This window comes from Peromyscus californicus, unplaced genomic scaffold, assembly GCF_007827085.1.
Source record: "Peromyscus californicus insignis strain IS unplaced genomic scaffold, ASM782708v3 Scaffold_8__1_contigs__length_139910024, whole genome shotgun sequence".
NCBI classification, from domain to species: domain Eukaryota; kingdom Metazoa; phylum Chordata; class Mammalia; order Rodentia; family Cricetidae; genus Peromyscus; species Peromyscus californicus.
The window spans coordinates 101,660,186-101,675,816 of NW_026294606.1; the positions used below are offsets into that span (position 1 = coordinate 101,660,186).

At 43.9% G+C, this 15,631-nt stretch overlaps 1 protein-coding gene across 1 annotated transcript in view; it reads right to left on the reverse strand.

Moving 5' to 3' along the window:
• Pmfbp1 (polyamine modulated factor 1 binding protein 1) overlaps positions 1-15,631 on the reverse strand; it is a 56,704-nt gene that overhangs the window by 37,881 nt on the left and 3,192 nt on the right. The window contains exons 3-4 of the mRNA XM_052729506.1: positions 9,051-9,123; positions 4,108-4,263 (exon numbers count right to left, since the gene is read on the reverse strand). Coding sequence (XP_052585466.1) covers positions 4,108-4,263; positions 9,051-9,123 — 229 coding nt within the window. The remainder of the gene's footprint in view (positions 1-4,107; positions 4,264-9,050; positions 9,124-15,631) is intronic.

Below are 15,631 nucleotides of genomic sequence, written 5' to 3' on the forward strand. Positions count from 1 at the left end.
TATTTTCCCTGATACTGAAGGGAGGCTGACGGGTCTATAATTACCAGGATTGTCCTTTCTCCCTTTTTAAAAAGATGAGCACTTCATTTACCCTTTTTCAGTCTACAGGGACTTTCTTTATCCTCTTGAGTTCTCAAAAATAATCACTCGCAGCCGTGTAATAACAGCTGCCAAGTCCTTAAGCACTCTTAGAAGAATGTCATCAGGTCCTGCTGATTTGCCTAAAGCCGGCTTTTCAAAATACCTTTTAACCATTTATTCCCTCTTCAGGCTTGCATGCTCTGCTGTCACAGGTTGGCATTGTTCTGATAACTGTGTCCCTGATGGTTTTCTTTATTCATTTAAGAACTTAGAATTTCACTGTCTTTCCCCCAGTCATTGCCATGAACTTCTTTTCCTGTCTTTGAGGTGTTGAGTGAGATATGTCCTTGGAGCCCCATGTTAACCTTCTTTATCACTAGAGAGGCTTGTCCGTGACTTCCTATGTTACCGATGAGCTGCGTGCACCTTTCTTGTTGTATTCAGTGGCAGGCATTTTATTCAAATGAGTGTTTGTGGTTTAGACATTCTTCTCAGACCCCTGCTTACATGGGATCCATTTTTTTAAAGCTATTTTGGAATGATTTTCTATTCCCAGACAAACGCCAGAAGGAGGACACCTTTCTCACGGCTCCTCCTTGACATCGCCCCAGTGCTGCCTTCTTATGCAACCAAACCAAGAAATGAACGCTGGTAGATTATTAGGAATGAAACTAGATACAGTTTTTGAATTTTGCATATTTTTCTATTAATTTTTATTTTCTGCTCTATGATCCAATTCAGGACCACACATTGCATTTAGCAATTCATTAAAATTGCTCTCATTACCAATGGTTCAAAATGATATTGTGTGATAATGCTCACCAGGCTTCCACCAATCTTTAGATGTTCAACTAATTACCTTTACTTGAAAGAATGACATTTGCTTTATATATTTTTATACTAAAAATGGTGCCCTCCATCCATCTCCAAGATTAGTTCAACAATAAGAGTTCCAGTCCATGGGTATTCTCCCCATGCCTCCACCAGTGAATAAAACCTGGGTAAATTGCTACAAAGGCTCTTCTTTCTCTGATTTAATGTTATTTATTTGGTTTCGGCTTGTGTGTGTGTGTGTGTGTGTGTGTGTGTGTGTGTGTGTGTGTGTGTGTGTGTTTCTGAGTATTCACGTCTGTGTGCATTTGTGTGGAGGCTAGAAGTTGATGTCAGATATCTTCCTCAGTTTCTGTGCACCTTGTTTCTGGAGAAAGTCTTTCACTAACGTGTGCTTTCCTATTCAACTTGACTGGCCGGCTAGCAAGGCCCAGGGCTTGTTCTGCCTCCACCTCCCCAGTGCTGAGATTGTGCACTGCCACAGCCTTTCATACGAGTCTTTTTCTGAGTTCTGAGGATTCAAACCCAGGTCCCCATGCTTGTGTACCAGGCACTTCACCTACGGAGCCGTCTCTCCAGCTTCTGACTTGTTTCAGAGACGTGTCTTACTGTATAACTCAGGCTAGTCTAGATTTTGCTACATAGGCCAGGATGGTTTTAGGCTGGTAATCCCCCTGCCTCCAGCTTCCAAGCTCTGGAATTTCAGGTGTGTGCCACAGCACCCAGTCTTTGATCATAATGTTATTTTAATATCTTTGTTGTTCTTTTTCTTCTTTTACCTGGAATCACTCTTTGATTAGTGTGAGGGGGATAAGGTATAAATTGAAGGAATTATTCAGTCTCAGGGTCAGGCAAGTGCAGGCTTGTACCCAAAGGGTGAAGTGCTCATAAGTTCTGCACCCTGGGTACCCTACTTTAAAATAATTCCCTATCTTAAAAAAATTATGCTAAGCATGGTGGCACACACCTTTAATCCCAGCACTCAGGAGGCAGAGTCAGGAGGATCTCTGTGAGTTCGAGGCCAACCTGGTCTACAAAGAATTCCAGGACAGTTAGGGCTGTTACACAGAGAAACCCTGTCTCACCCCCCACCCCCGCCCAAAGATTCTATTTTAAATTGTAATTATGGTTATATGTTTCTGAGTGTGAGTTTGTGAAGATGACTGCAGTACACATGGAGGTCAGAAGAGGGCGTCAGGCACCCTGGAGCTGGAGTTACAAGAGCCTGTGAGCTGCCCTGTACTGGGAATCAACTCCTGTCTTCTGAAAGAGCAGTATGCTCTTAATGGCTGGGTCATCTCTCTAGCCCAAGAACCTCATTCTCTTGCCACAACCTCTGCTTGGCTCCTGGATTTTGGAGTCTGTATTCTTTGATTTACAGGGTCACACACTTTCTCTTCCATCCCCCATCTCTCTCTCCTATTTCTTTTGTTACACATAACATCTGATATAATATTTTACTTTTCTCCCCTAAATATGGTTCTGAATCATGACCTCCTGCCTATTTCCCCAGCTCCTCATCAGTATTACTCAAAATCCCAGAAAGCCTGGTGTTTCTCCTTTGTCAACATAGTACATTCTCTATGGACGGCAGGTCTTAAAGGGGTTTTGAGGAGATGAGTGTAGGGCTCCATGTAATTGTGTATTTGTATGCGTAGTCTGCAATTTAAATTTTGCACTAAGTGCTAGGAAAAAAGAGCTTGTTTTAAAGCTTGTCTCAAGCTGTTAGACCTTCTTCTGGGCAATTAGAATAATAAAATGCAATTTAATGCCTTTCTCCCTCTAAGTTGCCAGATACATTTATAAACCGCGTGGCTTTCTCTGACTGGGGTGGTAAGTAAACTCATGATCGCAGTAGTGGAAATATCCTAAAATGTTAATATTTAGAAAGAAATAAATTATGATCTTCTTCCTGAGATTGATTTAGGAAACCCAGTGGATTGTTTTCTCTTTTTGTGACTTCCTGAGGAAGGGTGGCAAGGTCAGTAAGATGAGGTGGAATTGCTTTGCTGGTAGCATATTCAGACAGCTTCAGAGAACAATGTGTGGTTTATATTGTGAAGTGGTGCATCCTGGGAGTATGCTAACAGATAGAATGAGGAGAGACCAGGTCCTTGAGCACCAGGAACGTGTAGCGGCTACCTACACAGCAGCTGAGGGTCTAACCCAGGGATTCGGCAAGGGCCTGTGCAACCAGTAACTACTTTATGTTTGCATGGAACTCGGTTTATAAAAAGGAAAAGTGGCCACAGTAAGGAATTCTCAGAAATCATTCCATCTGGTCCCCAAATTTGTGTCCATAAATTTAGAGACTGGCTTAAACATTGCAGGTTCAGGGTTTCCTAAGAGCAAGAGAACCTCAGGTTGAGGTGAAGGTGCTCAGTTGGTGAACTGTCTAGACCTACAGGTTAGTGTTAGTTCAAAGTCAGTCTTGAGAAAGACCGGCACGCTGTAAGGTCTGCCTTTTCACACTCAAACAGGGTATGGGTTACCAAGTGCCTTGCTTGGGCTGTGAAGTCAGGCCCTGTAACAAGGCACTGAGTGTCAAGCAGTTTATGTGGGAGGTGGTTATAGAAAGCTCAGGAAGGGAGAGAACAAGTTAAGCTTGTTATGACAGGTCCACTGGGCTCAGTCCCACTGAGGAACTCTGGGAGAGAGCAAAGAGCCAGCCTTGAGTTAACGTGGACTAAGGGGAAAGGGATGCAGTTTTTGATCAATCTTTTCCCTATTTGTTACTGGTTGAGGACTCTCTGGCACTTAGCTATTGAAGGACTGGATTCTAGCCTTCGGAAGAACAGCTCCCGGGCAGTGAGGCATCATGGTGGCATTAAGAACACCTGTCAACTGATACAGAGATGCCTCAGAGGAGCTGCAGTGCCTCTCTCTCATTGCCATGGCTCACTGGGCAGTTTGCCCAAGACCCATCCTTATATCCCTGTGATTGGTATTTTCAGGATGTGCTAAGTCCAGATAGGGAAAAGGATAATATTCAGTATCTCGAATGTGCTGGAAATAGCTAGATTGAAAAATCCCAAAGATAGGAATAATTTCTTCTGTGTCAGGGTATTTAGTTCTCTCACTGCTTGCTCAGTTAGCACTCTGAGTGACCCACAGCAGAACTTCCTTTTGTTCCCATCAAAAGAAGCTATAGTAGTCAAGGGGACTGAGGCAGGTAACAGCTCCCCGGTGCCTTACGTGACTGTTATTCATCATGGCTTCTTCCACACACAGCTGGTTCTCTTGCAAGGTCTTCCCCTGCCTCTTGCAGACGTCATGGAGATTCTTGATGTCGAGCTGCAGGCTCAAGAGCTTGCTGTTCAGGTTGTTCACCTCTCTGTCTCTCTCCCCGGCCTAGGCAGCCAGAGAAACAAAAGCATCAATTATGAACGACTGAGAAAACACTTGCTTTCCTTCACTTAACAGGTTGACAGGGAGCTGAATTTGCTGGAAATTCGTTCATCACACCTCCGCTGTTATTACTCATCCTGGGCAACATTTACACAGGATCCATTTGTGAGGTGTCTGAGTGCCCCGCGTTATTCAGACAATTACTTATTTATATTAATTAATCTTCGCCACGCTGCTGTGGGTGCATCAGACAATTCCCCTGGTTTTCGAGAGGAAGTCAGTGCCTAGAATGATTCCAGGCACCCAGAGAACTGTCTATAAATATTAATGGTTCTGCCACTGATGAAATAAACATATCGAGATGTCAGATGAACTTGTCAAGGCGACAGCGAATCAGTGATAGAGTTGATGAGGGATTCTGAGGCCTCTTAACTTTCTCTTTATCCATTAACCGTCCCCCTCCCCACTGCCTATTAACTTAGTGCTTTTCTTTACAAGGCTTCACCATTGGGAGCACAAGAGAAAGGCCTGGCCTGATCAGTAAGATCCCCTGTCTTTGATTAGGAGTTAGAGGGGTTAGCTAATTGTTGTTAGGTCAGAGTGGAGAGCAGTGACTGAGATCAAAACCAAGTGTGTGGAGAGTAGCAAGCTGGGTAGGAGGGGGTTGGGTACAAAGCAATGGCAGGGGGGTGGGCTGTCTATCAGCTCCTGATGCCACCTTCCAGGGTGGTGGCGGTAATGGGAGAGGAGCTCAGCAGGAACACTCTGAACCTCTGCGGGGCTTCATTCCTATCACTGTACTGCTCTTCATCGTGTTCATGAGGAAAGGAGGAAAGAAACTCTCAAGCACACCAGCAAACAGGTTAGGAAAGGTGGGGCTGGGAAGCCAAAGAGAGAAGGGGGAGAGACTCCGTAAGGGGTCCATTTACACAAAGGGCCTCTGGGTAACGTTTGCCTGATCCTACAGGAGGCTGCAGAGCATAATTACATCTCAGAGTCGATCTTGATTAGTGGGAATGAGAGCTGAGCTGTCAAACTCTACTCCAGTGATGTAGTGGCCAAAGACTGCACCGTGGGATGGGAGCTCCCAAGCACTTCCAGCCCTCTGGTGAGGTGACCTCAGGGGTCTTAAAGCAACTGTTTTAAGAGGAACTCAGGGAAGGACATACAGTGATGGGGAAGGGATCTGAGCTGCCTTTCCAAAGCCTCACATCTGGTTAGGAGGAGGGCCAGGGCATCACCCATGGAACCAGGGTTCCGCCACCCTATCACACTGACTTGGCTTCTGAAATTCATGAGCTACACAGCACACACTCCCATGGGAACTAGAGACCCTAGATGGACCTAGTAAATCAGGCATTAGTGGACAAGTTCGTTTAGGAGACCCTTGAACAAGGCCAAGGTGGGCCAGAGGACAGCATGGGACCCGGAACCACAATGTCGGAGTACCCGGAATCCAGATGGTTCCCAGAAGTACTGCTGTCTCAGCTGATTCACTTCTTCATTTCCATTTAGTACCTGCAGGGTTTCCCCCCACTTTACAGTTTAATTAGGTTAACGGCATGGCTCTGTCATTAAAAGGATTTCATTATCTCAAACCTCTCCCTCCTCCTTTCTAGCTCCTGTCCCTCACTCCTCACTTTAAGAAAAATAACAGTGGATGTCAACTGCCCCAAGCATGTAATTACCATTAAGACAATTACCAGGGACTCTCTTAAGAGAATGTGTGTAGAGTGGTTTAAAAAGTTGGCATGCAGACACTGTTTTCTAACTTGAAAACAAAATCCATGGTCCCGATAGGGAACAGCTGCTTCACTCTGGCATCTTAGATGCCTTTTCCTCACGGTTGTGGCACAAGGGACGGTGTAGAAGCTCACAGGGGAGTTGGACACACAGGGTCCCCTCCTCTCTGGCTACAAGAGCATTTGTGTCATTTGTGAATTAGGTGACAATGCCATGCTTGCCCTACGGGAGAGTCTGAGAATGCTCTGCACCCTCACCTTGATGCTGATTTTGTCTTAAGGCGAGGACCATGATCTAGGGGTTCTGGGGATGGCACCACATCCACTGAGGGCTCATTACAGCAAAGCCAATGAGACACAACTTGGGCTTCCCCAAGTTAACCGTTTCACGCACTCTCTCAAGCTAGTGAAAATACCTCTCTCTCCAGGTTCGACTACCCTCTGAGTTAGAAAGCCTAATGTTACCCCGTTCTTCTCTACCACCAGGACTTCAGAGCTAGGCCTTCAATGTCATCTAATTTGGATATTTAGGATCAACTTGGAGTCTCTGAGGAAATGTCTTCATTCATAAAACAAGAGGTTTGGGATAAATCATCTTCCTCTGAAGTTTCCCTAAACCAGTTGAATAACAAATATGTTTTGCTAGATGTCAGATGAAATTTGCTTCTAAAATAAAAACTGTTCATTCCTAAACAGCAAGTCATTGAGGTCTTGAGGTATTAGAGCAGGAATGAAGGCACATGAAGAGCAATGGGATGCCCCCCACCACCCATTTTTAATGCAGTTAGTTGTGAGAAGAGGCTGTGCTCAGAAACTCAAGAAAGGTCAGTTTTCCTGGGGTCCTAGTAGATCTCATTTTTCCCTAATACCTTGTACAAGACATTAGCAGTGAACTACTTATAATCCTATGTACTTTATGGAGAATGAATTCCAGGCAGATGCCTTTAGAGTGTCAATATGCATTAGGTATAGATTTAATCCGACATTTCATCAACCACAGCTCTGTAAGCAGTACTGGGGGCAGGAGAGGGACGGACAGTTGTGTTGATCCTTGGGCGCTGTCTGACGCCATTCTGGATCTGAAGTTGTAGGTGACGGTTGAAAAAGCAAATCTCTGCTGTTAGGTGAGGTTTCATTTCCAGAAGCTGTGGACTCAGATACCCAGTTTTACTACATACAATTCCAAGCCGGCTACTCTGCCCAGAAGCACGTGCCATTGGCCGAGCTACCAACCCACAGGCAAAACAGTAAGTGTTAATACTGCAGCTGCTTCCATGATCATGGAAAATAAGCTCTTTAATGAGAGTGAATTCTGTGTTGATTAAACGAGCCTTTTGTCAATTAGCTTGCCTCCTCAAACACATATTTCAAGAGGGGACTACATTCTGCTCTGAGTTTTAAAGGCCTGACAAACAGTTGCATGTTTATTCTCAGGTAAGAGCTGTGTCAAATTTAAGCTTACGACTCGGCAGCACTTGGAGAGATAGGAACATCTAAGATCAAAATGGTGGCATTCTTAGGGTTTGGAGACTTGAACAAAAAGGCTTTGAAAAATTGGAGTTGTAGTTTCTAGGGTAACTTTGGAGTCAAATGGTGACTCAGGTAATCATCTATGGGAAATGATTTGTCTAAGGATGAAGGTAAATCTTCAACAAATAATGGAAAACCACTTTTAACTGTCACCAATACTATGACCACTGGACAGACAACAATTTATGGTGAGAGTTATGCTTTAGGAAGCAGAAAGCTGGGGCTGGTAAGATGTCTCAGCAGATGATGCTGCTGGCCACCCAACCTCATGAACTGAGTTTGGGATCAGGGACCCACATGGTGGAAGCTGTTTTCTGACTCCACCTTGCCCCTGTAAATAGATAAATGTAACAAGATTTTACAAAATCTGAAAGCCTTAAAAACTAAGGCCTTTTTACATTTGACTTGTGATAATTGAGTTTGCACTTATCAACAGTAATTCCAAACACTAGTACTGACATTGCTGACTATAGTCCCAAGCTTCCTTTTAGGGAAACACTGCAGTTTTTGCATTACTTTTGATGGGAATTAATGGAAAGTCATTCAAGGTTTTGCCTTGTGAGCACAAATTTTAGAAACAGCTCTGCTCACACAGCAAATAATATGGACATGTTACTGTTCTAAATCTGGTGACACCAGCACACTTGCAAGCAGGTACTTTAGGACGCACGTGGTATATGGCAGAGATTGGGTACCTGTGAAATATGAGCCGCTTTTGGCTGGCACTTCAGTAGTTCCTTCATATTTGGGACCGTCATGTCCTAAGGGGCTGTTCTGCCAAAGGGCAGGCTCCAGGAGAACAGGGATCTCTATTTCATTTGCTTTTTGAACCTCAAGCTCCTAGAACAATGCCTGGCACATCGAAGGTGTTCCGAAGACATATGTTAATTGAAAATAATAGCCTAGAAAATTCATACCAGACCCTTGTTCCCAGTAGAACTAGCAGCAAGTCCCATATGGCAGTAGTAACCCAGCAGGAAAGCAGCAGAGGTGTTGTTTTAGAAGCAGCTTACTTCTTGGCAGAAGCACATGCCAACGTGAGACTTCTCTATACTTATCCCAACAGACCTTTTCCGTCTTTTATGGAACAACGAAGGAATACATACATAGAATTTGGCCAACTCTTTATTGTACAAAGCAGAAAACTCCATTTCTATATCCTACTAGATAAAATGAAATGTTGGCAACCATAGAAAATGTCTATTAGGTGCTTTTTACACACAGTGCCTAGCAATCTACCTAGCAAGCATTTGAAATACGTATTCATCATGTATACTTCTGAGGCCAGGCAAAGGAGCCTCAGAGAGAGTGGACAGCGTGGTCCAGGCCAATTGGCTGTTAGATGTGGACTCAGAGCTGCTAAAGCTTAAATCTGGGCTCTTAAATCTTTGTTCTGTGGCTTGCTCTGTCCATGGTATTTGATGATGGGTAAACCTCGAATTTGGAGGCATGGAGTTCGAAAGAAATCCCTCCCAACAAAGGTTCACCTTCACATATGTAGGCAGTTGGGAGGCTTACCTCATCTTTCAGTCCCTTGGCTGATCGCAATTCTCCTTTAAGCTTTAGCATTTTTGTGAGCTTTGTTATAAACCTGAAAAAGTCCAAGTGTTTAAGATGGAAAAAATAGAAACGAGTCCAGCCCTTTAAAGATTTCCCCAGCTGGATCTATGCCCTCAGCAGGGGAGTTGGAAAAATCTCCTAAACTGTTAACAATACCAACTTTCCTACCCATCTGTTTGTGTTTTCACGTGCGTTAAAACCTCTGTGAGGGAGGAGGGACCAAAGTTTTACATCTTGACCAGAAAACCACTATGTGGTGGACTCAAAAGTTTCTGAATTCACTCTTCTAGGGAAGAAAAAGGTCTGAGTTGAGTGTTCTTTCTAGACTTCTAAGTATTCTGTGGGTCAGATGTAGTTAAGACTTAGCCCTTTTTATGAAGCAGACAGGTTATATGTGACCTATTTCCACAATAACTCTGGGGGTCAAGAACTACTACTATCCCCATCACACAGAGAAGGAAACTGAGGCACAGAGAGGTTAAGTGGCTTACAAGGTCACACAGGCTTTCTTACTATGGGAAGTTCACCCACTCATTTTATCACTATGAATTTGAAATGTCCCATGATGTGATTTTTTTAAGGCATTAACTTGCCATAGTGGGGATTATAAAGTTAGAAATCTTATAAAGTACTGAGAATTATCTAGATTAAAAAACTTCCAATGAAACTGAAGATGGCTGTACAGGTAACAGCATGTAACTACAGGATGATGCATTTGAGGTCATAATGCTCTGAACTTACTGAAATAATCTAAGTCATTATGTTCTTAACCATAGGGCTAGAGGGAATTTCCACCAAGCCACTTACCTGCAGAATGGTTCCAAGAATGAGAAGCCACCAAATACTCATTCTTTGTGATAAGCTACATCCCCCATCCCCAATATAAGCCAAGAAGAAAGAATGGTTGTGATGCGTGGTGTTTGGAATGTTTGGTGGAGTTGCATTCTGATTTTCTGCATTCTAGACCCTCTTACATCTTCCTGTACAGAGATGCATCATGGGAATGATGACATCGCTCAGTCCTACCTGGTACAGCTAGGTTGGGTCATTTCACACTAACAACCCCCAAATCCCAGCGGCTTAAATCCAGGAAGGATTACTTTTCACTCAGGCTACCCGTCCTTTGTGAACTCTCTGGAGCTCTGCCCTACATTGCCCTTACTCAGCTCCTTATCATCCTCAGCTAGTGGAACCTCTCTTATCTAGTCTGTTGCCATGACAGCAGACAGGAAACCTGATGAAGTACATACTGGTTCATAAAGAGGAAGTGAAGCACTTGACTTCTGCTCACATTTCATTGGTCCAAACAAATTACATGACTGTACCTAACTTCCTTTGTTCTCCAGAGGGAATGTTAGTGAACATCACAAATAATTCCCACACTAGGCAAGTCAAAAAGATTAAAAGTAACTCGGCATCAAAGAATAATCAACAGGGCTCTGAGCTACCAAAGCTTTGAAACATAGTTCAAAATCATGTGAATCATGTCCCATGGGAAGGCCTCATCTCTTTGAACCCTCATCTCTGCCTCTGGAGATGAAGGGGCTGTAGTAAGCGACCTTCATGGTCTGTCCTAGCTCTCAACTTCACTTTGCTGTTCTACCTTGACAAACATCTTTGTTTGGTAAGAACTATAAACTCAGTCTGAGCATCACACACTAAAAATATGTCCTTGAGAATGATGTTTTTCTCCAGGAACGTCCACTGGGTCATCTGCAGATGATTCTCATATAGAATCTTATGTAAAAGGCAGAAAAAAACCCACAAAAGTAATTTTCTAGACTGTGATGGTTTCAAAGAATATTTCAAAGGAAAATTAGAAGGTATCTGTTCCATTATTCACAGGAAATATACTGGACTGTCGCAAGGAAGGTAACTCAGAGAGAAAATAACTGACTTATACTGGACTGTAGCAAGTGAAAACTCAGAGGGAGCAGTAATGGGTTTTTGTCCCACAAGGAAGACTCAGGATTCCTGTGAGTCATTAGCAGTGACAGTGGTAGACAACTTGGAAGTGTTTACAGTTGAAGAAGGAAAAAATTGTGTGATACATTTTCAAGGTACTTGATGGTAATGTTTGCCAGATGGATGAGAGAGAGAGCATAGAAGGATTTTCCATACTTCATAAATGAACATCCGGAACCACCACAATGCTCTTTTAGGAGGGTGACTGACAAGCATTTTATGGAGATGGAAACTCACCCCAGAGGGGATAGGATAGTCTACCAGATCCATGATTACTGCTCTTTGGGGCCTATGACTGCATTAATGTCATCTCTTCTTAAGCTCCTGGCTTCACGTCTTTGTTTCTTGCATCTCGGTTGGGTCCATCACTCCTTCATGCCTCATCTGTCTCATTCACCCAGGGAACTGTTTTCTCATTTTCAAAATCTTGCCATCTGTTTTTCAAATAGTGTTTTTCTTGGTGACAGCTGTGCCCAGGAAAAAATGATTAATAGTCTAAATAAAAACTTAGAGGCCCATGGAAATGGACTGGTGGACAAAAACAGTTGCCATGCAAGCCTGATGACTGGAGTTTGATCCCTGGGATCCAAGAAAGAAAACAGCTGGATATAGCAGCACACATCTGCAATCCCAGCACTCCTATGGTTAGGTGAGAGGCAGACGCAAAAGGATTGGCTGGAAGTTTCTGGACCAGCTAACCTGGAGTATGTTACATGATAGAAACAAGAGAAACCTTGTCTCAACAAGTGGAAGATGAGAACCAAACTCCCAAAAGTTGTCCTCTGACTGCCACATGCATGCCATGGCATGCATGCGTGTATATATGGACACACACACACGATTAAAAATGTAGAGGTTCTAGTTTTTAGAGATTCTAGAGTCTAGTGATACCTTTGCTTCCCCTCAGCCCTTGCTCAGAGCACTAATGTATACGTGCAAGAGACGGTACTACCTCTCACTTGGGTGTCAGCTATGAACTCAGGTGTACAAGGGGAAAAATCTAGTTTTCATTACTCAGTTTCTTTATTATGACCCATTTCCACCACATAACAGAACATAGTTTTAGTTATTTCTAAGAAAGTGTCATTATTATCAAGTAAAAAAAAAACCAATTTTTTTAAAAGCCTTTAAAGCCTAAATTCTTGGATCCTAAAACCACAGGTGGCTTCTGATCCATGCCCTTAGACTAGGATGTGCTGTAGCATCTTGGTCCTGGGCAGCAGGGTATAGACCCTGTGCCTTCCTTTCCTACAGGCTTTGAGTCAGTTGGTACTCACTCTTGGGGATCATCTTCCATGATTTTGATGTATATACACATAGACGGTCTCTGCTCCCATCCTCTCATAGTTGCCATACCCAAATTTCGTGTTTTGCCTTGAAGATACATAGAATCTCGACTCTTAGAACAAAGCACTGAGCTTTTGTTAGGATCCCTGTTTTCTTCCACATTTGCCTCATCTCACATCTCTCGCTAGGACCCAATCACCTGTTTTTGTTCCAGTTCACTTATCCATTGTTTTTCTTAGCTCAGAGGACCATTGTGGGGGAAAGAAGGAAAAAGGGAACAGGTAAACAAGTTCAGTGAAACATAGGTATGTATCAGGCAGGCTTTGAATTCTCTATGCCCTGGCCAGGAATGTGCAGTCACCCAGCCTCTACCTCCTGAGTGCTAGCATCAAGGCGTGCACGCCTACACAGGCTCATTCTTTTTGACTTGGATAGAATAGATCAAGGACTTACTTTTCCCCAACTAAAATGTATTTCTGGATTTCCAGAGAAAGTGGTGTTATTTAATGGAACGTGAAAACAAATTTCAGGGGTTAATCAGAATTAGATTTACTTTAACTCAGCTCTAAGTAGTCACACTGGGTTTTAGGGGTTTTTTTGTCCAACATTCTGTCTTGAATAAAATAGGTATGGCGAATCCCAGAGATGTTAATTCTGATGATAGGATGTTGAAAGTTTTCTTGATTTTAAAAATATGTGACCACCATAAATGGACCCAGATACCCCTTGTGCAATATTTTTTTTTCTGCCCAGGATGTATGGAAGAAGCCATGATATGTAGAGCCTAGCATGAAGAGAACTCATTTCTTTGGATCTAAACCCAGTTATAAAAGAGAAAATCCTTGGTCTTGGAGGTGTGTCTGATGGGGAGAGAGTAGAGCCATAGGAGCAGATGATGCAGGAGTTGGTTTTGCTAGGGTGTGAGGTCCTGTAGTATAATATAGGGCAGGGGACTCTGATACCAAAGTCCAGTGGCTCTCCTCAGAAAGAGACTTTGGAATGAAGGAAGAAAGGAAGGGTCTGAAGCAAAAGACAAGCGCCCTAGGATTTGTCAGACTCTTTGCCCTGGGTTAAACCTCACTGTGGCTATTTCTTTTGGTACCTTTCCCAGAGGCTGTTAATTGCCTGGTCCAAAACCCACTCTCTTATCTCTCCTAGTAACAGAACCCCAATTTTATTGAAATGTCTGTGTACTTACTGGAAAACCACATCTCTCGGCCTGTCTTCTAGATAGGCACTGCTATGCAGTTAAGTTTTGGCTAACAAAAGGTGAGCCTTAGGAGGACTTCCAGGACATCTTAGAGAGGCAGTGCACAGCTCTGATCTCCCCTTTCCAGTCATCCTTGCTGCTGACTCAGTGCCTGGCTCTCCAGCAGCAATTCGGAACATGAAGAGATGCTCCCAGAGACGGAAGGAGCCAGGTCCCTAATGATGTGGAACAAATGTGTCAGACCTGACAGAGAGAGAAATTTTTTTTTAACTTTCTTTTTATTTATTCTGTGTCTTTCACTTTGTGCTTCTTGATCTCATTCATTCCCTGTCACTTCACTTCTGCCCTCTGCCCCTGCAGCCCCCTACCCCAAATAAAACAAAATTTAAGAAGAAAAAAGGGAGAAATTAAAAAAATCTCATCATGACCCACAGAGACAACTAACCTGAGCTTGTGGGAGCTCATGGTCTCTGAACCAACAGTTAGGGAGCCTCCATGAGACTGAACTAGGCCCTCTGCATGTGTGTGACAGTTGTGTAGCTTGGTTTCTTTGTAAGGCTCCTAGCAGTGAGATCAGGACCTGTTCCTGCTGCTTAGCTGGCTTTCGGGAACCTGTTCCCTATGCTGGATGACCTTGTCTAACCTTGATGCAGGGGGAGGAGCTCGGTCCTGCCTCAACTTGATATGCCATGCTTTGCTCAAGCCCATGGGAGGCCTGCCCCTTTCTGAATGGAGACAGAGGAGGAGTGGATGGGGAAGGCGGGAAATGACTGGGAGGAGAGTAGAGAGGGGAAACTTTAGTCAGTATGTAAAATAAATGAAGAAAAATGTTATTTGAAAAAAAAATCTCGTCTTGGAAGCTGTAGTGTGACACAGTGAGTCACACAGTAAACCCTTTTGTCCATATATCTGTACTTGTAAGTGTTCATTGCAGAGTCATTGGTATGGTTCAAGGACTCTGGTTTCTACCACACTGTTGATGCTGGGCCCTCACTGGGACTCTTCTTGGAAATCCTGTTGTTGTCCTGTGTTTTGGAGATCCTGTAGCTTTGGGTCTGCAGGACTGGTCCCTTCACGTTCTCCAGCAGGTCATAGATGGGGTGGATGTTTGGGCGGGCCAAGTCACAACTCTGGTTCTGGGCCTGGGCAGCTGCAGGGTTGGTCAGCCTGCCAGTTCTCCCCTGTCTTCACCACCAGGGCAATCGAGAGAACAATTTTTATCTTGTTTAAGTAATTGTTAGCCGCCCCCCTCCCATTTCATGTTACTGAGTTTAATGCAGATGGACAGAGTAACCCTTGTCTGTGTTCCTCTTGGCAAGACCTCTCTAATAACCCACCCTGTTTCTAGCACCATCCCTAGTTTTAAAATGCATACTGGCTGGGCATGGTGGCGCATGCCTTTAATCCCAGCACTCAGGAGGCAGAGGCAGGCAGATCTCTGTGAGTTCGAGGCTAGCCTGGTCTACAGAACAAGTTCCAGGACAGGCTCCAAAGCTACACAGAGAAACTTTGTCTTGAAAATACAACAGCAACAAAATGCATACTGGACTGGGTTCTAGAGAGATTGCTCAGCAGTTAAGAGCAGTGAAGGGGACCTGGGTTCCATTCTCAGAATGCACGTGGTAGTTCAAGCTCCTGGGGCTCCAATGCCCTCTCCTGGCCTCTGCTTACACTGCATGCACATGGTGGGGAAAACAATCATATAAGCATGCAGACAGAATACTCACCTAAAATAAAAACAAATTAAAAATGCATTGTATATTGTAGACAAGCTTTTGGCATCCACACATGGCATTCTCTTAAATGTCCCCTCCCTTCTGTGACTTGAGCCATTGTTCTTTGCTTAACTTTCTTCCCCTCTGAATGCTTGGAGTAGGAGGAGACAGCGTGAGGAAGTGAGTCACATGCTCAGGCTTCCTACTGCCATCATCATTATTCTCAGGCTATATGACAAAAGTTTGTTTTTGGAAGGACGTGATGACGCCAATCTTTGTTGACGTGATCACTGACCAATGAGGAGGAAATCCCCTGCGTCCTGGCTTTGAGGCTTTCTTTAGGAGATGCTTGCTTTCTGCCT